The 21976-nt window shown below is 38.3% G+C and overlaps 1 protein-coding gene across 3 annotated transcripts in view; it reads left to right on the top strand.

Annotated features, from left to right (window-relative positions):
• The window catches only part of LOC138759000 (GRAM domain-containing protein 2B), a 28813-nt gene extending 10956 nt beyond the window's left edge, over positions 1-17857 (top strand). The window contains exons 4-13 of one of the 3 annotated variants that reach the window (XM_069928733.1): positions 1571-1637; positions 1986-2086; positions 3123-3221; positions 5662-5733; positions 7958-8011; positions 8222-8312; positions 11164-11253; positions 12450-12549; positions 13467-13610; positions 17269-17857. In XM_069928733.1, the coding sequence (XP_069784834.1) occupies positions 1571-1637; positions 1986-2086; positions 3123-3221; positions 5662-5733; positions 7958-8011; positions 8222-8312; positions 11164-11253; positions 12450-12549; positions 13467-13610; positions 17269-17284 (834 nt within the window). In that variant the 3' untranslated portion in view covers positions 17285-17857. The remainder of the gene's footprint in view (positions 1-1570; positions 1638-1985; positions 2087-3122; positions 3222-5661; positions 5734-7957; positions 8012-8221; positions 8313-11163; positions 11254-12449; positions 12550-13466; positions 13611-17268) is intronic. The other 2 variants (XM_069928734.1, XM_069928735.1) reach the window with 2 other exon arrangements.
• Positions 17858-21976: the final 4119 nt, after the last annotated feature.

Here is a 21976-nt window from a genome sequence, read left to right as displayed (position 1 = left end):
GAAGGGTTCTTTATCTTGCAGAATAACAGGTTATCTCTTGCATTCATACAGTGATGTAAGGAGTACAATTACAGAGTACAGGAGTACAATGAAAGATCAATTAACACCAAACATAGCACTGCACCACACAGACTATAAATATAAATGGAGAAAATAACAGATTCTAAGAATAGTAAAAGGTGTTTTTCATTATTTATTTTCCAAAAATAGACAAATGAGATACCCAATTGAAATCACTTTGGTTTGCAAGTTGAGAACTCCAATATTAGGGCTGATTTTCAGTCTGTGTTAAAGCAAGGCCAATATATTAATTATGATTTTATTGTCATATACATTGTACAATGTGCACCAAAATTCTTGCATGGTGCAAGAAATGTGGAATGAATTTGTGGAGGGGAAAAGAAATACTGCAAAAGCAATTAAAAAAAAAACAAATAGCATAATTAATTGAATTTAAGAGGCGATAAATAAAACATTTAAACAATATTCACAGTTATCTTAATGCAAAAGAAAAATGACTTTTTAATAGTGGAGACGATCCTTTTGTAGTGTCAGAGCAGTCCACAATTAGTGTAACAAAGTGAGGTTTAAGGGCCTGATAGCCTTTGGAAAGGAGATATTCTTGAACCTACAGGCGCTGGTCTTCAGGCTTCTGTACCTTCTGCCTGAAGGTAGCAGGGAGAAGCGGTTGTGACCAAGGTGATGGGGGTTCTTTATCATGTTGGTTGGCATCTTCAACAGATGGGAAGTTGGAGCCTGTGATGAACCTAACTATATTTGTTGTCTTCTGCATTCTTGGGCAGTTGAAATCCCCAAATCAGGCTATGATGCAAACAGCCAGTTCACTGTCTACAGTAGAAGTTTGATAGACTATTTGACAATATGCCAAATCTCCCCAGAGTCCTTGTAAAGCAACGGCATTGGTATGCTTTGCAGTTGCCTCTGTGCTAGCTCCTGGAGAGATTCCAACTTTTTCCACCTCTTTGGGAAAAGTGAGCCACCTTGAACTGCTACTGTCCATCTGATGAAAGAATCTGCTTTTGGATAGGGAATTCCATGTTTTGGACTAGTGACAGGGAAGGATTGGCAATAAATTTCTAAAACGGTATGATGTGCAACTTCAAGGTAATTTGCAGTTTGCGTTCTTGCGCCTTTGAATTCAGAAATTGTTCTTTTTTTAATTGTTCTTTTTTTTTAAACTTTATTTAAGATTTTATAACATGAATAAAATTACATTAAAAAAATTAAGAATAAAATAATGAAATTACAATACAACATCAGTAATCTAAATAAACTATACCCCCCCCCCCCAATAATTATTACACAACATTAATAACCCAATTCAATGAGTAGTCAATGTTCGAAATAAATTAATTCTGGCCCAAATTTTTCTTGGGGTGGGAAGAAGAGGGAGAGCCTGTGGCTTGTGTCTGTTTCTATTTATTAGCAATGCATACCTTGGATGTTTTATTCACAACAAACTATTAGAAGCTTTCATTTGTGGAATGCTTCAAATAAAATAAAACCTTTTTAAAAAATCTGATTAAAATGGTCAAACGTTTCTTTTCAGATCATCAAGTATAGTGCCTCATTCTGCAAACAGTTTAAAGAGCTTGACACGGAGACTGTAATTGACAGTAAGTTTCTATGTAGAGGACAGTTGGAGGTTGGCATTTGGAGACTAATGTGCTTGTGTGAAATACTTGTCTTCAGTAAAGATTGCTTCCGATGGAGGAGAGAAAATCCTCAGAATAGAGTGAACCCTGACAATTTTTCATACCTTGATGAAGGGCTCAAGCCCAAAACATCGATTATGTATCTTTACCTTTGCTATATAAAGTCCGCTGTTTGGCCCTGCTGAGTTTCTCCAGTATCATTTTTATTCCGATCTCAACTCTGATATGAAAGAGGAACTTGTGAATTTTGTACCACAGGTTCAGAATATTTTTACATCAATTATGTAACCAGGGCTCATTTCCTCATAGGTTTCAAATGTGCATTGCATAAGGAAGTCCCATACCATGGCAAGATGTATGTGACAGAACACTACATCTGTTTCTACAGCAACATTTTAAAGGAAACTAAGGTATGTTTGTTCAAAAGGGGCTTGAAGTGAAATATCTTGTCCACCAGATGATTATTCAAAATGCTATCTTGCTGACGAACTGAACACCCCAATCTAGAGTTTTGAGAGATGTCTCGGGGTTAATAGCATGGATTTGAGAGAAGTGGTTACTACTGCATTTGGCGATGCAGCTGATGGAATCCTGAGCAAATTAAGAAAAGATGAGGCACTCGGTGGGTCAGGCACCATCCATGGAGAGAAATGGGCAGTCAATGTTTCATGTTAGGACCATTTTTCTGGAGACTACAATGTGCGAAGGGAAAATAGAAGACTTCCATTTTATGCTTGCCATCTCTTGGTTTTCAAAAAAAAAGTCCCAATCTAGAAAAAAAAGTCCCAATCTAGAACAATCTAGAACATGGTTAGTGCAGTGGTTAGTATAGTGATTGGGACCAGGGTTCAAATCTGGTGCTGTCTGTAAGGAGTTTGTACGTTCTCCCTGTGTCTGTGTGGGTTTCCTCCTACCATTCTTAAAAAGTACCGGGGGCTGTGGGGAAATTGGGTGTAATTGGGCAGCATGGGCTTGTGGGCCCAAAGGGCCTGTTGCCGTGCTGTGGAAGTAAAGGAAAAAGCACACTAATTGTCTGTTTCCATGGTTTGCTACCTGATCTGCTGAGTCCCACTAATTGCTTGCACTACTGCGTTAGTATTCGCCAAATTAATATGAATGAAATTTAAATAAAATAAACATGAAACAAAAACAAAATACTGCAATACACCAGCAGATCAAGCATTATCTGCGGTAAGAGAAATAGTTAATGTTTCAAGCCCTGGAACATTAACGGTTTTTCTTTCCACTGATGGTGTTTGACCTGTGGAGTATTATCAGCATTTTACTTTTTTTTATATAGTCAACAAGATATCTTGATTAATTTATCATCCTCCCTTTCAAAGGATGGAAGCTCAAGATTATAGTAAAGAAGAATTAATTGACAGAGCACGATTGACAAGTGGATCAAGAAGCACCATCTAACCTTTCTTTCATCTTTATATTCAGCTTGTTGTTCCAGTCACTGATGTGGTTATGTTGAAGAAACAGAACATAGCCCTCCTTGTTCCCAATGCTCTGTATATCAAGACATCAGAAGGAGAGAAGGCAAGTTTTGATTATAATATGCAGCGATTCAAATAGTTTTTTTGTGGTACATTGGTCCAAGAGTTAATAAGCATACACCCTGAATGTTAAAATTCCTTTTTAAATGTATCCTCTTCAGGGTTGTGCCATAATCTCTTCTGTTGTATGAAGCCTCCTGTCTGTTCCTGGGATGCGGTTTGCAGCCCCAGGACCAGTCGTCTGCTTTGGTACTGTCGAATGCAGCGTGGGGCTGTTAGAGCAGATGATCTGCTGACTGTTGAGACTCTGTCCACAGGTTAATAGAACATTACAACAATATTTTGCTGACTTGTGTAAACAAGCAACCTAGCCCTTACCAACCACACATCTATAACTCTATTTTTCTTGCATCCATGTGCCTAGCTGAGTCTTTTAAATGTCCCCATCATACCAACACCCCAGACATCAGAAATTTGTTATTTTGTGGCAGATTCACTTTGCAAATATTTGTATAAACCACCTTACAAAATAAATAAAAATAATTCCAGAAATCGAAAAAGACAAAGTAAGGCAGAGTCTATGGTTCATTCAGGAATCTGATGGCAGAGGGGAAGAAGCTGTCCTTGTGCCGCTGAATGCTTGTCTTCAGGCTCTTGTACCTTTTTCCCGATGGTACTGAGTGAGGAAGAGGGCAATGGCCTGCATGGTGGAGGTTATCGAGGATAGAGGCCGCGGTGGGTTTGGGTGGGGGGGGGGGAGGAGGATAGAAATTGTCTCTGACTTCTCCCACCAATTGTTAAAATTGACAGAGTTAATCATAATTAAAAAGACAGACATAGATCCTTTGGCCCACTAATTCTGCATCCACCATTCATTTACACTAATCCTACACGAATCCTGTTTTAAAAAAAAATTCTTGTTACACTCTGATCAGCTCTTCCTGCATATTCTACCACTTACCTATACTTAGCGATTTGTGGGAAGAAACGTATGTGGTGAAACGTCACAGACACCATCAGAGAATGGTATTGAACCTGGATCTCTAGCACGGCGAGGCAGCAGCTCTCGTAGCTGCATTACGGTACCAATCTAATTTAGGTCATTGGAAGTGCTTGACATTCACAAACGCTCAATGATACTTGAAGCCTGTTTTACATCATTTTGATGTAATCTCTTGCTTTGAGCTGGGAACACAGAAACTCCTGCTACCTCATTATAGTCTCGACAGTCTGGTAGTGCAATACAGGAGAGTGCTGCTGGTTTCGCCTGATGTCAGCACTGGAAACATGGACAGGAGCATTTGACAGCTCTTGGCCTGTATTCATTGGAAATTAGGAGAGTGGGGGAGGGGGGGGAGATTTAATTTGAAACATTTTTTATATGGTTGTTTTCCATGGTGGGAGACTCTAGGACAAGAGGGTTCAACTTCAGGATTAACGGGTGCCTACTTAGCACAGAGATGCGTAGGAATGACTTCAGTCAGAGGGTGGTAAATCTGTGGAATTTGTTGCCACAGGTGATTGTGGAGGCCTAGTCGTTGGATGTATTTAAGGCAGAGCATCAAAGGTTATGGGGAGAAGGCCGGGCAGTAGGGCTAAGTGAGAAAATGGAACATGATTGAAGGGCAGGGAAGACTTGATGGGCTGAATAGCCTATTTCTGCTCCTATGTTTTGTGGTCTTATGTTTAGACTCTGGTATAAAGGTGGAAGGTATTTCCCATCTCCTTTTGTGAGGTTTTAAAATAATCTGGTATGGCAAAATATCTGAAATCATATGTTTAAGAATCAGAATTTAATGTCATGAAATTTGATGTTTTGTGGCAGCGTCATAGTTTAAACATTCATGTTATGACCATCATTTAATGAAAATAATAATGCACAAAAAGTAAGGCAGTGTCTTTGGTTCATTGATTATTCAGGAATCTGATGGCAGCGGGGAAGAAGCGGTCCTTGTGCCGCTGAGTGTTCATCTTTAGGGTCTTCTGTGGCAGCAGAGTGAAGAAGGCATGGCCTGGGTGGTGGGGGGTCTTTGAGGTTAGAGGCTGCTTTTTTTTTAAAGACACCGCCTCATGTAGATGCATTCGATGGAGTGAAGTCTGTTGCCTGTGATGTCGCAGGCCGAGTTAACAACCATCTGGAGTTTATTCTTGTTCTGAGAGTTCACACCTCCATACCAGGCAATGGTGCAACCAGTCAGATTGCTCTCCATGGTACACCTATAGAAGTCTGAGAGTCTTCAGTGACATATCGAATCTTTTCAGGCACTTCACAAAGTATAGCCGCTGGCGAGCCTTTTTTGTGATTGCATCAATGTAGAGGCTCCAGGACAGGTCTTCTGAGATGTTGACACCCAGGAGTTTGATGTTCTTGATCTTCTCCACTACAGATCCCTCGATGAGGACTGGGTCATGTTCCCTGACTGATTATTTTGGGATCACAACTGTTTATAGAAATCTAATTTTGTTTTGATTTTTTTTTTCAGCATTTGTTTGCATCACTAAGATCAAGAGACTTTACTTTTAAAGTTCTGAAGACCGTTTGTTCCCATCTTGAGGTAACTTTTCAGTCATGTATTTTTTAAATAAAAATAAGTTGGACAATGATATAAAATTCCATTCATTGCATGTTTGCTGCCCCATGTGAGTACGACAGTGAGAACTATTGAATTGCTTTTATTACGCACTAACACAGAAACAGCAAAGGAAAATTCTCCAGACAATGGCAAATTTAAAATAATAGTTTTTATTAAACTATTAATAACACATTTCTTACTTAATTCTAAACTTAACCCTGCTATGCGCAAATGTAAGTATGTGTGTAATTCAAAGTCCCACTCTGAAAAGTTGATCTTTAAAAATTCAGCATAATTTTAGTCTTGCTTGAAGGTCTTAAATTCTCAGTTCAGAAATAACTATAAAGCGCTTTTAAACATTATATCTTCAGGCCTCTTTTACTCACAATTATCGTTTCCACATGAAGAATCTGCCCTCTTCTCAAAGACAGTGAATGTGGCTATTTTCTTTTCCAAAGAGACAGCAAAGTGAACTTCATTAATTCAAAAGTCCCTTTTCCAAGGAGTAACACCCAACAAACAGCTCCAATTCTGGTTACTGTAACTCAACCCTGTCTTTCACAAGGTTTCGATTTCTGTTAGCTCAATCATGTGACAGTTGCATCATCACCAGGGTGAGTCTAAATTCTTGGAAACCACATGACCATCAGTTTTATTTCTATCAAAATTCTGTTCTTTTTTCAAAACCATTCCATATCCATTACAACCTCTGACCTAACTTCTGTTCAAGAGGTTTAAATAGCTTTTAAAATAGGAGAAAGTAATTCTGAACACATTTTATATAAATGGCATGAGGGATTATTAAAAGGAAAATCAGATACACCAAGTTTGAAGCATATACATAAAGTATGGAATGGAGTACATGTAGAAAGAAGAATGAAGAATTATCAGATGGCTTAAGTGATATTAAATCAAAATCCTTTTAATTTTTACAGTTAATAATCATTACTTTGATGTTTAGTATATTTGTGGAATTTAAAAAAAAGGGAACTTTTTTGGATTTGTTTTGACTTTTGATTAATTGAAAGTGAAGTAATAATATACCACATAATACTTTTTTCTTATTATCAATAATTTTAAAGGAAAATTAAGGACGAATTTTAAATTGCCAGAAAGAACAAAGTCCATTTGAATATCTAATAACTGATACATTTATTACTAATATGTTTATTAAATTACAAGAGACTATTCAGAAAAAAAATTATTCAAATCTAGATAGGAAAAAAGATTTAAATATACAGATTCAAGACCAAGTATGGTCAAAATTATGCTATGAAAGTGTAACTAATACATCAATTATATTATACTCCATACAAATTGCATGCAATTCATTCGAATTGTTCTGATCAATGTTTTAGATGTAATAAAGAAGTAGGATCTTTCCTGCATGCAGTCTGGCTATGTGAAAAAGTAGATAAGTTTTGAATACACAAATTTTGAAGGATCTCAGAGTATTTTTATTGGGTGATATTTCCCAATTGAAGTTAAATATTTATCAAAAGAAGTTTTTAAGTGTAGCAATAGCAAAGAAATCTGGAAATCTGGTGATTATTGTGGGATTGAATAGATGGCAAATGGAATTATTAAATTGTATACTATTAGAGAGAATAATCTATAATTTACAAAATTTGATAAGATTTGGAAACTCTACCACGCCCCCCATCCAACCCGCCTTAATTAGTTATGGTTTAAAATGGTTATGTAAACTGCAATTAATTAAAGATATAGGTTTATTAGACAGGCTTTTTATTTTCTCTCTTCCTACTTTTCTGGGGAGGGAGGGAGGAGAAAATATAAAAAATTATTATTTTTAATATTTTTATATTATGGATAAATACTGTATATTTTGATGCAAATGGAAAATAAAATTTAAAAATGAGGCTTAAATAGCTTTGATTAAAAACAGATGGGTTCCTCAGCAGTTTTTGAATAATTAAGACCCTCTAGAGATCCATTAGCTCTGTCCGACCGAGATGTTGACTCCGAGAATGAACTTTTCTCTGAAAACAATGGTTCTCGATAAATGTGCTGCGACCTATGTATGATCCTGTACCAACTCACAGCTAACTTGCTAAGAATACAGATACAATATTTTCACTCTATAATTTACTGAGAAATTTTTATAAAAGAAATATAGTTTAACATTAAAGGTTAACACAAATCCATTACACTTTATTTATTTTAATATTGAAATATCTTTATTCAGAATGGAAGTCCTGGAAATAGACCTGAAAATGACCTCAAGTTCAAAACATTATCGGTGAGCTAAATCTGTGACGACTATTTCAGTAACATTGGAAGCAGGGATAGAAATTAATGCACTTTGCTGTGTCTTAATGCTTTGCATTCTTGTAGCTGTTATTTGAGATTTCCTGTAAATTGAAGTTTTATCCAAAATGAATAATGGATTACACTTAACTGTTGATCACAACCGGAAGTCAGTAATGAAAGTTATTTTTCCTCCTGCAAGGAACTGAATAATTCCAGCTTTGAAGAGAAAAACCAAGATTTGGACACAATTGACAGTATTCAAGATTCACTACAATCAATAATAAGCGGAGGTTAGATGCACTCAAATGTATTTGTAACATTTTGTACAATTTATTTTTGATGGTATTGCTACATTTGGCCAGAGCAGGGATCCTGGATTTTCTAATGATAATCTATTACTTCACAATAGACCAGGACAGTCGACAGTCAGGGCCTGATTTGTGGCCTTGCCTGACACTTCTGTGACATAAATCACCATCTCCAAAGGGATAATAATGTTGTCACTATTGAGGCTCCTCCATCAAAATTCAATGGCCGTCAATTAAAAATAATCAGCCCCATAAATATTGTGGCTACGTGAATAGATTAAAGCTGGGTATCTTGTAACCCACTGCTTGCTTCCCCAAAGCCTTCCCACCATTTACAAGTCAGGATAGTGGTGGATAATATTTTTTTCACTTGAGGTGAAATCCAGCACAATCCTGGCTCCCGGGTACTTGAGAATCAGCCATCTACTATTCTGAAAGGAAAGCTATAAAATCGCTTGTTTTATTAGTGTGTGCCATCTTAAAAATGCATTGCAGCCACTCTCCAAGGCTTTGGTGACCACATCGTGCACACCCACATTCTCTACTATCACCAAGGTAGAAAGGCGGTAAATGCAAGATTTGCTCCAATGTGGACAACCCTGGAAAACCCAAGGTTGACTTGTCAATTTGTCATTTATTCATTACTTTATCAAATTCCCTGAACTCCTTGTTCTTCACTCATTGAGAACCACAGCAATAGTTCAAGGTAGTACCCCACTCTCACAAACTCAGCCAATCAAAGATTAATGCTAAATACTAGCCAAGCTAGTAATGCCTAAAAACTTTATTTTTAAATCAATTTTTAAATAAAAACTATAATTAATGTGCTCATTGCACTCTAGCCACTTGGCACATGGAAATGTAAATGATAAAGATTCAAATTTATGTTGAGCAGCTGAGTGCTATTTTATAAATACTGGAGTAAAATTAACACATCTAACTTTATGGACATAACTTGCACCAAACAGGAGGAAGTCACACCCCTGTTGTCTTAATCCAAAGAGAGGTGTACCAAATATACCAATTTTCTAAGATCCCGATGAACAAAGGCTAAGTCTGGGCACCCCTTCATTTTAGAGTTGTACAGCACATAACTGGCACTTCACTACAACTTGTCCACTCTGATTAAGTTGGCATTCTTGACTGGTCCCAATGCCTGAATTTGATCCATATTCTTCTATGACTTTGCAGATATATTGAGGGGGGGGGGTGTGGGGTTAAAACACAATTCTCTGAAATTATTTCATTCATTTTTATTTAAATCATTGTATGGAATCACTTGTTTAACATGCCCATGGCAGTCCAAACCTCTTTATTTACACCTCTGAATTCCTTCTCGTGTGTTGTGTGTATTTTTTCTTCTGTCTGTTCTTTTACAACAGGGGTGTCAAACTCAAATTCACGGAGGGCCAAAATTAAAAACTTGGACTAAGTTGAGGGCCGAACTAAATATTTATGGAAAATTTTCAACAACATCTGCATGTTTTCTCTTCTTTCAACATATGTAATGTTAAACTTTAGGATACAACTTTAGGAGGATAATGTTACAGGTCAGGAGTAGGTAGCTCAAGTTCACCCTTTGCTTGACCTGAGGGAAACCTATTTGGTCCCTGTGGAGATGTAGTCAGCATTCACAGGCTGTGTCCATTTTGGCCTGCATCAGGACTCAGCATTTCCTGCTCACTCCTCAGGCTCTAGGCCTCTATTCACCCTCGACCCACCATCCCTCTACCTGACCAGTCCTTTACCCAACCTCTACTCACCCCTCACTCTGCCTCTACCCACCCCATCCTATACACGCCCCTCTACTGCCTCTCCCCTCAACCTGTTCCTCCCTCTACCCGTCTCTCACCCTCTAATCACCCCTCCCCTACTCGCCCTGCCCCTCCCCTTTTACCTCTTCCCTATCCACCCTCCTTCTACTCATCCCTCCCTCTAACTGCCCCTCGCACCATAACCCCCTGGCCATTACTCCTCACCTACACCCTCTGCCCACCCCTGCTTACCCACCCACTCAGGCCCAGCGCGCTGCCGATCAGCCTTTGCGGACAGCTACCATCTCTCTCTTCACGTGCAGGGCCGAACCAGCTGTCCCTGGGGTCCGCGCGGGTGCAAGCGCTGAAGGCCGTGGCAACCGGGAGAAGTGCGCTCGCGCTGTGGAAAGGCCGTCCGGTGCCTGTCGCGCGGGGCTCACGCTGCCTGGGGGCCGTGCACAGCCTGCCATGCCCGTCGCGCCGACAGGAAATCACAGGCGCTTGCCAATCCGCCGCACCGCTCGACAGGTGGGAGAAGTGACTGATTGTGCGAGGAGCCTTCCAACTGGCTTGCCGGCTGATGACATCGACAGACTTCTCGTGTTACAATTTCTCGTGTTACAATGGGGAAGGATGTGCAGTGAAGGGGGAGGATGGTGGGGGTGACATTACCAAAAAACAGCATCGGCTCTCGCTGCAGGGCGGGCCACCTCTAATACATTTTTGAAATGATCTTGCGGGCCAAATATAATTATATCGTGGGCCAAATTTGGCCAGAGTTTGACATGTGTGTTTTACAAGTTTCTATGTTGGCAAATATAAGGATGCATTAAATTTGCAAGAACAAGACTGTGTGTGTGTGTGTGTGTGTGTGTGTGTGTGATATATATATACACACACACACACACACACACACACACACACACACACACACACACACACACACACACACACACACACACACACACACACACACACACACACACAAAGTATTCAATAGTTGAAATGAACTGTTTTTAATTGAGGTCTATCATTCATGACAATTTCTTGGACATGTAATTTTTCCTTGTTTTCTACAGATTCTGCTGATGTATCCAGAAGCAAGACTCTTTGTAATCAGAATAAAGGACCGAAAGGTCAACCTATTGAAGAAACCTTGCATAGTAATGGTAAAGAATATTTTAATGCATCACCTCACACTATGGCAGCAAAATGCAATGCCCATTTGATACACATCACGATGCTCAACCATTGCCAAGTCTTCTTCTTTTCGTGGCCTGGTGCCGGTTAAAATATTTTATTTTTTCCCTCCCTGTCCCCTCTGCACTGTTCCATCATTTAGTGCAGGTGAAAACTTCCAACTTTTTGGAAGGCAGGGGAGAATGGACTAGCTCATGATGGAATGGCAGACCAGACTCTTTGGGCTGAATGGCCTATGCCTGCTTCTATTATCTTGTGGTCTAACAATTGGTTTCACATTTCACTGGCAGATCTGCTTGACACTTGGAGGCTCTACTCTCACTCTCCAAAATTGATCATTCTATTTTGGGACAATTCTGGAATAAAGATGAACTCTGGTGTCTTTCGTCTATTGCAAAGTATTACGGTTGGCATAGAGATTAGTGCAATATCATTACAGCACCAGTGACCTGGGCTCAAATCTGGAGCTGCCTGTAAGAAGTTTGTCCGTTCTCCCCATGACCTATGTGGGTTTTCTTTGGGTGCTCCAGTTTCCTCCCACCCTCCAAAAACTTGCAGAATTGGTAGGTTAATTAGATGTAATCGGGCAGCATGTGTTTCAGTGGGTGGAATAGGCTTCTTTGGTGATGCAAATAGATTTAAATTTAATACTCCTCTCCTCCATCTCTAACCCATCAATTTGAAGTGCAGGAATCCATAGATTTAGTGTTCCAGGGTTAATACAATCAAAAATAGTGAAAAATCTGAAGGGTTTTAAACTGTTCAGTTTCTGTCTTCACAGATTCTCTGACCTGAATACTTGCAGAATTTTCTTTTCTCATTTTACCAGAGTCTCCTTTCACCATCCAGAAATATAACAATCTTGCTTTCATATGTTGTAATCCATCAGAATTCATTTTTGCATGACTGACTAAATAGGTTAGTAAAATTTGGCTCATGGAGCTCAAGTCAAAATAGTGCCCCTGTATTGTGAGATGCTAGATAGCATTGCATTGGATTTCCATCTTCTCATGAAAATTTAGAGAAAATGCACTGTTCAGTACGTAACAGGCAAGTTTATTTCACCAGTAACATCTTGTTCCTGATAAATCAGTTCTACCAAACAAAAAATCTTTAAATAACATCTTGAAGATAATTTGCATTGCATTTTTCTGCCTCCTTGCAGGCAACTCCTGGTTCAGGAAAGTGACAAAGAAAGCAAAATCGTTTGCTACGTTTCATGAATCCACTACCTTCAATACACTCGTCGTCGTCTATGTCCTGCTGTATGTATTCAATGTGTTAATCTGCAGATATACTCGAGGCTTGGTTTCAGAGAACCTACACTATTTTGGCTAAAGAATACTCATTCTTTAGCCAATAATGCTAATTCAGTAGCCAGTAAGCACAACTAGGTCTTCAAAAGCAGCTTTTTCCACAGGTGTACAATGAGCCATGTATGGTTGTGGAAACCTTTGGTTTTTAGATCCTATAGATGTGCAGTTAAAACCCCTGGTATTTGATGCCAATGGGGATTGGTAGATTTGCTTCAGATTTAGCAAATTAACAGCAAGGCATGCCAATTTCAAACCTGTTTTTTTTTTTAACCCATTTTTTTTCCACAATTTCTCTTTGCTGGTTGCTTGAATTCCAGATAACAGGGGTTTTACTGAATTGGGCCCAAGATGTCTATTTGGGATAAAAACCACATTTCTCAAAAGGTGTTTCCTTAATTTATGCAGTTGTCATCCAAGGGACTGCTGCAGTATTTCTCTTGCCTGCTAATCAAATCTATCTTTCTGAGATCTCCTGTTGCAGTAGCCTTAGCAGGTGTCATATAAGGAGCCCATTTTCTGCTCTTTGAGAGAATAGCAATGAGGCATGCTGCTACACTTGTCAGAATAGACAGAACAAGTCCCAGTTAGCTGCGAAATGGTCAGAAACAAGCCACTTATTTCTAAAGCGACAAAGCAATTTTTTTCCAAGGGTATTAAAGTAAGAATGGAACCGATTCATAAATATGGTTCATGCAATACATCATTGATAATATGAAATTTTCTAACTATTTAAGATGTGATATTGTGGTATATTACAGATCATAGTTGCATGGTATTATTACTGCCATGTTTTGATGGAGAATAATGCTTGCAAATATTAGTGATTTGACTGCAAATTGTTCAATAAATAATCCATTCATTTGTAGAAATTGGAGTTTCATCGTCAATCCTTCATTTTTCAGCGTATTAGTGTTGCTGATTTCTTCAGGATACATTGGCTTCAGAATTGTGGCCCTTGAAGAGCAGTTAATGGCCATGGGAGCCTGGCCAGAATTTCATACGCAGAGCCAGTAAGTGCACTAATTTGTCTTAAAATTGACAAGGTTAGAAACTCTGACTCAATTGCAAGCATTAAACATTTACCACAGTGGTTTTCAACTTTTTTCTTTCGACTCTCATACCACCTTAAGCATAGGGATTACTTAAAGTGGTAGGTGGGTGGAAAGAAGAAGTTTGAAAAACCATTGTTTTAATCGTACCTCATTGACTCGTTACGTGCAGGGTTTCATAACTCCAAAGGAAATGAGCCAATGACAATTTTTCTCAAGTAAAATATTTCAGTAACATTTCGGTCTAGAGCAGTGGTTCTCAACCTTCCCTTCCTACTCACGTACCACCTTAAGCAATCCCTTACTAATCACAGGCATCACTTAAAGTGGTAGGTGAGTGGAAAGAAAAAAGATTAAGATGTAATATTATTTTTCTAAGTGGAATACAACATATACAGCCGCAAAAAAAGGGCTCGTTTCAGTGGTATGTGGAACTTGAGCAGCTGAGACAGTTCAGCTTCTGAAAGGAATGATTGCAGAATAGATTTAATATTAAAATCGGATTTGAAAGGATTTCGACTGAATTGACAAATTCTTGGGTGCAGAGTACAACTATACACCACAACAGCTTTAGTCAGAATAAAATGGAAATACTTTAAGTATAGACAACTTCTATGCACATAAAATACAAAACAGCACAGAACTGGAACAGGCCCATTAGCCATTGAAGCTAGTTTAAACTAATTCCATCTGCCTCTATAAGGTCCGTCTCTGTTTGTTTCCTTGTTTCCTGTCTAAATGCCTCTTAAATGTTGCTCTCGTATCTGGTTTCACCATTTCCTCTAGCAGCACATTCCAGGGATCTACCCTGAGAAAAAGCTTTGCCCATCTTACCTTTAAGCTACATCCTTGAATATATGGCATTTTTATCTTGGGGGGTAGGGAGGTGCGGAAAGAAACCATCTTTTCTATCAGTTTTGCCCTCAGTCTCCAAAGTTCCAGAGAAAACATTGAACCTCTCCCACTAGCTATGAATATCTCATCTACCAACATCTTGGTGAACTTGCAAAGCTTCTAGATCATCCACATTTTACAGATAACCAGAATTGTCCACATTACTCCAAATGCAATACGATTTACTGACATTTGTACTCATGCCCTGATCACTGAAGTCCAGCAGGTTGTACCTTCATTATCCTTCTATGTGCGTTTCAATTGGCATATCTTAATTTTTTAAATTTGAACATAAAGCATGATAACAGGACCTTTCAGCCCATGTCATTACAATTAAACCCAATTGACCTACAGCCCCCATACATTTTGAAGGGTGGGAGGAAACTGGAGCACCCGGAAGAAACTCTTGCAAACGGAGAGAACGTACAAACTCCTTACGGACAGTGCAGGGTATGAACCCCGATCATTGGTGGTGTATTCCATTTAGAAAAATAATTCCCAATCGTGCTGTTCCTGTTCCGCTAATCTGATTTCCAGGGAACTATGAACTTATTCATCAATGCTCCGAGGTGTCCTGCAATTTTCTCTTGCATACGACTTCCCAAAGTACACCATCTCACATGTACATGGAAATATCTTTCAACTTTTACTTTTTGTTGGAGGAATTTTCTTATTTAAAAACAAATCGGACCAGAAATAGCAAGCAGAAAATCAATTTGTGGAATGCCCACATGGGGAAGGAGCACAGACTTGGTGTTCACTTCTCAATTTTTGTGCTACTATTGTCTTCCATTTACTTCTATGACTTTCGAATTCTCAATACTATTTTGTTCACTAGGCACGAGCCAATCTGTTTTTGGGGAAAAAAAACCTTGCCCCGCAGATTCCCCATTAAAATTCCTTCCACTCACGCTAAACATGTGCTCATGTTCTTGATACTCCTACCATGGGGAAGAAAAAAATTGTTTATCTTATCTATGACTTGCATTTGCTTATACTTCTATTAGATCTCATTTGCTCCAAGGAAAATGAGCCCACCCTATCCACTCTCTTCCCATAACCAAAGTCCTCCAATTCAGGCAACATCTGGGTGAATCTCTCTGTACTCTCTCCAGTGCATACTTTTTATCGTATACGAAATGTGCACAGTTCTTCCAATCAGTCTAAACCATGTTTTGTAAAGTGGCAGCAGAACATTCTAACTCTTATATTTTATCTCAAATTGTGAAGCAGGCCATATGACCAGTGTGGCTACCTTTTGGGAATTATGTAATTAAATGTTTCTGTTCATCACATCTTATTGCCCTACCATTTAATGTAAATGTCTCACCCAATTTGACTTCCTAAAATGCCTCACTTTTCAGGATTAAATTCCATCTACCAGTGCTCTTCTCATATTTCCATTTGATCTATATCCTGCTGTAGACTTGGATTATCTTCCGAGCCATCCCACCAATTTTAGCTGATGATGTGGTCTTGTCTTTACTGGGACTAAACGCAGGTGATGTGATGGGTCTGAGGAATATCTCTATTTATTTTGCTAACATGAAAAATAACATCTGCTTCATTCGTCACTCTAAATATCTGTCCTTGACATCTTATCCAGTTCCAATAGCATTTATTACTTCCATTTTGACATTTGAAGAAATATCCATACTTAGTTAAAAAATGTCTGCATCCATAATTCTCAGTTAAATCCTTGTCTCATGTGAGCTTCATTCAATTTTAAAAAATGAGAGGGGTTATGACAATAACTAAAGGAATAAAGGAGGAGGTTGGGGAGGTCCTAAATAAATACTTTGCTTCAATATTCACAAGACTTTGATCAGGATGAGGTTGGAATAGAATGGTCTTGCGTGCTAGACAATGTGGAGATTAAGGAAGAGGAAGTGTTTTAAAAACCTTGATTGATAAATCCTCAGAGCTGGTTGCTGTGGGAAGTGAGGGCAGAGATTATCTGGATAAGCGTGAGATGACTGAGTACAGGGTTCATGGTTGGTTATTTAAGAGTGCGAATGAATAGGGGGACCTTGGTGTCCAAATCCATACATCTCTCAATGTCTCTGCACAAATTGATAGACAGTTAAAAAGGCTTATAGATGCTGGGCTTCATTAATAGGGGAATAGAGTTCAAGAGTAGAGAGAACATGTTGTAACTCTACAAATCTCTGATGAGACCGCACTTAAAGGATTGTGTTCAGTTTTGATCACCTCATTATAGGAAGGCTGTGGAGAGAGTGCAGAGAAGATTTACCAGTATGTTTGTTACTTAGATTGGAAAATAAGTCTTGTGAGGCAACGTTAGCAGAGCTGGGTCTTTTCTCTTTGGAGTCTAGAAGGATGAGAGGAGGTCTACATGATAGGAACAATAAACACCAACGGACATGAACAAAGTGAAGGAAAGAAAGTTTAGGGGAGACATCAGGGACAAGTTTTTAATGCTGGATTGTAGGTGGATGGAATGGTTTGGTTGTGGAGGCAGAAACATTATGGGCATTGAGGAGACATTTAAACAGGCACATGGATTGAAGTAAAATAGAGGGCTTCAGGATAGAATAAGAAATAAAGTATATTATAAAACACAACACTGAGGACTGAAAGGCCTGTTGTATGGTGTAGTGTTCTAGGACTATGGAAAAAAAAAATGGATACAAGTAGGAACAAAAAAAGAGGATGCTTAGAGACCTATTTAGTGACCATTGTTATTTATTTTTGTTTTGTGTAGATACAAAAGGACATGACGTTGAACTAATCCTCAAGGCAAGGATTTTCACTCTCCCGATTTAACTGGATAGTCAGTTATCCAGTGGGCATTGACTGGCTTTGACGGCTCTGAAAAATACCTCTAAATTTTGGAACACCTGTAGTCTGCAAGACTCTCTACTTTGACAAAAAAAAGAACATTATGCAGCTAACATAGAAGAATTTGTAATCAAAAAGGTCTATATCTTGAGGTTATTTATTACTGGCTCAAGAAAAAATGTGAGGTTTAGATCTTGTTTAAAGATTTAAGCATTAAAATATACTGATTGAAGATGTGCAACCAGCTTCTGCTAAGGTGGCCTTGCTCTGATCCAGCAACCAATGTTGTGGTGAAACTTGAGGACTGAAAGGCCTGTTCTATGGTGTATTTTTTTGAGGAGGAAGATCTTAAATTATACACTCAAGAAAATGTTTACACAGACTATGCACTAATAATGATGGCAATGCAAAATGATGCTATTGCGGACAAACTTGTATCTTCCAAGATGCCAAAGATTTGAATTTAAATAAGTGTACCCAGGTTTATTATGAAAATAAATAACTGCAGAATAGTTTTGATTAATTGTTTGGAATTATTCACTGCAATGAGAATTGCAACAGTGTCATTCTATTGAGTTTTAACTCTCATCCACGCAACGTTCAATCTGAAACTAGAATGAAGGCAAAAAATTAAACTAAATGGTAAAGATTAATTTTCCCCAACATTTACTAAACAACAAATCTGTGCTTCCCTGAATTACTTAAACTGACCAATTGTGATAAACATTTTTAAATGAAATAAAAATGTTAAATGTTTTTTTAAACCTTCACCTTGTTCTGCTATTTAATAAAAATTATGACTGGCACTCAAAATTAATTGCTCATATAGTGTAACCATGGAATCTTTAAAATATAATTAACCTCAACCTTGAACATGCTTGTATAGTTCTTTGGTTGAGAGAATTCTAAATATTTTGTAATTAATGAAGAAATCTTGGTTCTTTAATGTATTTAGAATCATAAATATTTCTATTTTGCCATACCCTATTACATTAATCTACTATTTACAAAAGTAAATAGCTCTGGGCTACAGGAATCTAGCTGCAGCTCTTGACTTGTTGGTACCTTATAGTTTTTGGAATTTAGATATGTAGACTAATTAAATAATGAACAAATGAATAGGTCCCCAAAAAACATCAACATGACATTTAAAACCTCTGAAGTTTTAGAAGATCTGTATTGTATCAGTAACATTCATGAATTTTTCTCAGTCTTAAACTTCATCACTATTCGTCATTAATTCTAATTTTTAAATTGTGATTGATACCAGCAATTTAAAAAGGAAAGACTGAAGAGGTCAAGTCTGTAGAATAAACAAATTCCATGTTAAGGAGTAATGAGCATAATATCCCACAAAAACAAATCTTTTTGCGTGAAGATGTACTTACCACTCTTCCAAACAATATGCCCAATTTATGTAGCCATTCCGATTTTTTCAGGAGCCTCGGGTCCTCCCTGCACAGAGGAAAAAGAATAAATTAAAAACCACAAATTGAATGAAGTGAATTAAGATTCTAACATGTCATCATAAAAAGCAATTATAAATGAAACATCTTGTGAGATGCTGTAGGTCATTTGTACTGTATTAGACCAGCCAGTGGCAGCAAGTTTGCTTGAGGGGTGGAGAGCAATCTTCTTCCCTCTGGCCACCAAGAAACGATGGGGAAGCACTTCTGAATTTGACTGCTACAGGGGTGGAGAGCAATCTTCTTCCCTCTGGCCACCAAGAAACGATGGGGAAGCACTTCTGAATTTGACTGCTACAGGGGTGGAGAGCAATCTTCTTCCCTCTGGCCACCAAGAAACGATGGGGAAGCACTTCTGAATTTGACTGCTACAGGGGTGGAGAGCAATCTTCTTCCCTCTGGCCACCAAGAAACGATGGGGAAGCACTTCTGAATTTGACTGCTACAGGGGTGGAGAGCAATCTTCTTCCCTCTGGCCACCAAGAAACGATGGGTAAGCACTTCTGAATTTGACTGCTACATTGCTTTTGTAAGACAGAAAGCTTCCCAGCATGCAAATTGTTTGTTATATTTGCTTTTACTGTGGATTTCCCAGCCCTTCAAAATGATGCAATCTTTAAGAATATTAAATAACAGGTTTATAAAGGAAAATATGTAATAATTCTATTGAACCTGCACTAATATTTTCAATTTCTGTGAAATGCTATTTTGTAATTTAAAAATAATGTGCTATTGTTTTGTTGTTTCTTTCAAGATTTGTACTTTGTGGACTACAAAGAGGTTTATTAGCAGATTCTACATGCTAAATTGCAAATGTCTTAAAATAAACACAGAACAGATGCTAAAAAGATGGTTGCTGAGGCAGCAAAAACTATTAAGTCATTGGTACTACAATGACTTTAGAATCAGGAACTAAGTGCAATTTCATATTTGAGGTTGACACCAACAGAAAGGTTGAGAACTGCAAAGATACCTTTAGGACATTAATTTTAATTCCGTTAACATAGGTGATGCATTTTGGGAGGAATTCTGATTGCATTTGCCTTCTTCATACCGACTCAAGCTGCAAGTATACCTTCAGGCACGAGGAATCCCAAATCCCTTTGCATTTGGGTATTTTCTCTCCATTTAAAAAATAGCTTGGCTGTTTATTTTTTGACTAAAGCGTATGACATTGGGCAGAGAAGTGGCAAATGAAAATAAGTTCTCCTAATCTAAGTCCTTCTGCAACCTCCTTATTTCCTCAACAATACCCGCTCATCTGTAAAATTGCCACAAAGCCATTTATTCAATAATCTAAATAATTTAAATGCAACATAAAGAGAAGTGGGCCCAACACCACTAGCAAATGGCAGCCAACCAGAATAAGATCCCTGTATTCTGGCTCTCTGCTTCTTGCCAATCAGCCATTGCTCTACCCATGTCAGTATGTTTTCTGTTATACCATTGGCTTTTATTTTTTGAGCTTTAGCTCAAAACATTGATGCAGAACCCTCATCTTGTAGGTGGAAATACTGGGTAGAAACTTTTCTGATAATTTCAAGGTCAGGTGGGATCTAATAGTTAAAATGACATGAAGGATGTCTTGCAGCCATGGGTCCGTGCCTTCTCCCCACCAGTTTAATTTAATTTCCTCTACTTATTTCCCAGTAGTCCTACAACTTTTTCTCTCATACATACTCACGAACTCCCCTTTTTTTTTGGCCAGGGCTCCAAATTGCAGTCGCCAATTAATTCACCTCCACATCTTTTGGATGTGGCAGAATTATACTTTTTCACATATGTTTACTGAGGCAGAATTTCCTCTGAATTCTCTACTTGGTTATAATGGATGCCCAGACAATGAGAAGAAAGCAGACTAACTTTAGCATCTGAAGAGGTTATGTTCTTTAGATCTGAGAAAGATAACAGATGTCATGATTAATATATTTCAAGGCGTAAAGGGGAACTAGTAAGGTAAAATAATGAGAAACTAATTCTGTTGGTTGAATAGCCCAGACACTGTTTCAGGGTCAAATTGAGAGGCACGTCTTATGGTCTAATTCTTGAAGACCAGTACTTTCCCTGTGAGATTGTTGGCCTTCCTGCTGTAAATAATAGTTTTAATTTTCCACATAATATTCTTTCTTTCCAAAATATCCACATGGCCAGATCCCAACATCCTCCATGGTACAGTTAATGAATACTTCAACATATTTTTCCCACCTCTTGGCTATAATTTCCAAAAATGTATATGTAGTCAGGAGTTTCCAACAAATACCTCTCCCCGCCGAACCAGCAACTATTCAGTATAGGAACCTTGTTGTTGCTTAACCCCCTTCCTCACCTAGGTACTGTCAAGGCTTAAGCAAAGAAATGGTATTTCAAAGTCATCCATCTGAGGGCACTCTGATGCAGTTACTTATTGTGGAACTCTATTCAGTACATAAATCTTATAAATATCAGCACCGAACCACGTTACAGGTACACAAATAAGATAATATAGTTAATAGATTTGATAGCTATGATTTTTCAACCATAGGGTAGTCTTCAAAACAACAGTTGATGCACACAGAATTCTGATCATATAAATCATGCCTGCAAATCCAATGAATACAAATCAAGGTGAAAGATGTATAGATCGGCATAGTAAAAATATTAGTATTCACCAATTTCAATAAAATTATTTATCATCCAAGTGTTAAAATGTAAATAGCCTCATGAATATATTCACACAGTTGGATAATCATGTTGAGGAACTTTGGGGGACATCCGATGCGCTCTAGTATTTGCCAAAGCCCTTTCCTGCTCACGGTGTTGAAGGCTTTGGTGAGGTCAACAAAGGTGATGTAGAGTCCTTTGTTTTGTTCTCTGCACTTTTCTTGGAGCTGTCCGAGGGCAAAGACCATGTCAGTAGTTCCTCTGTTTGCGCGAAAGCCGCACTGTGATTCTGGGAGAATATTCTCGGCGACACTAGGTATTATTCTATTTAGTAAAATCCTAGCGAAGATTTTGCCTGCAATGGAGAGCAGCGTGATTCCCCTGTAGTTTGAGCAGTCTGATTTCTCGCCTTTGTTTTTGTACAGGGTGATGATGGTGGCATCACGAAGATCCTGAGGCAGTTTTCCTTGGTCCCAACAAAGCTTGAAAAACTCATGTAGTTTGGCATGCAGAGTTTTGCCGCCA

The sequence above is a fragment of the Narcine bancroftii genome, chromosome 3 (genome assembly GCF_036971445.1).
Source record: "Narcine bancroftii isolate sNarBan1 chromosome 3, sNarBan1.hap1, whole genome shotgun sequence".
In the NCBI taxonomy this organism is placed as follows: domain Eukaryota; kingdom Metazoa; phylum Chordata; class Chondrichthyes; order Torpediniformes; family Narcinidae; genus Narcine; species Narcine bancroftii.
This window is presented reverse-complemented; position numbering and strand designations above follow the sequence as displayed.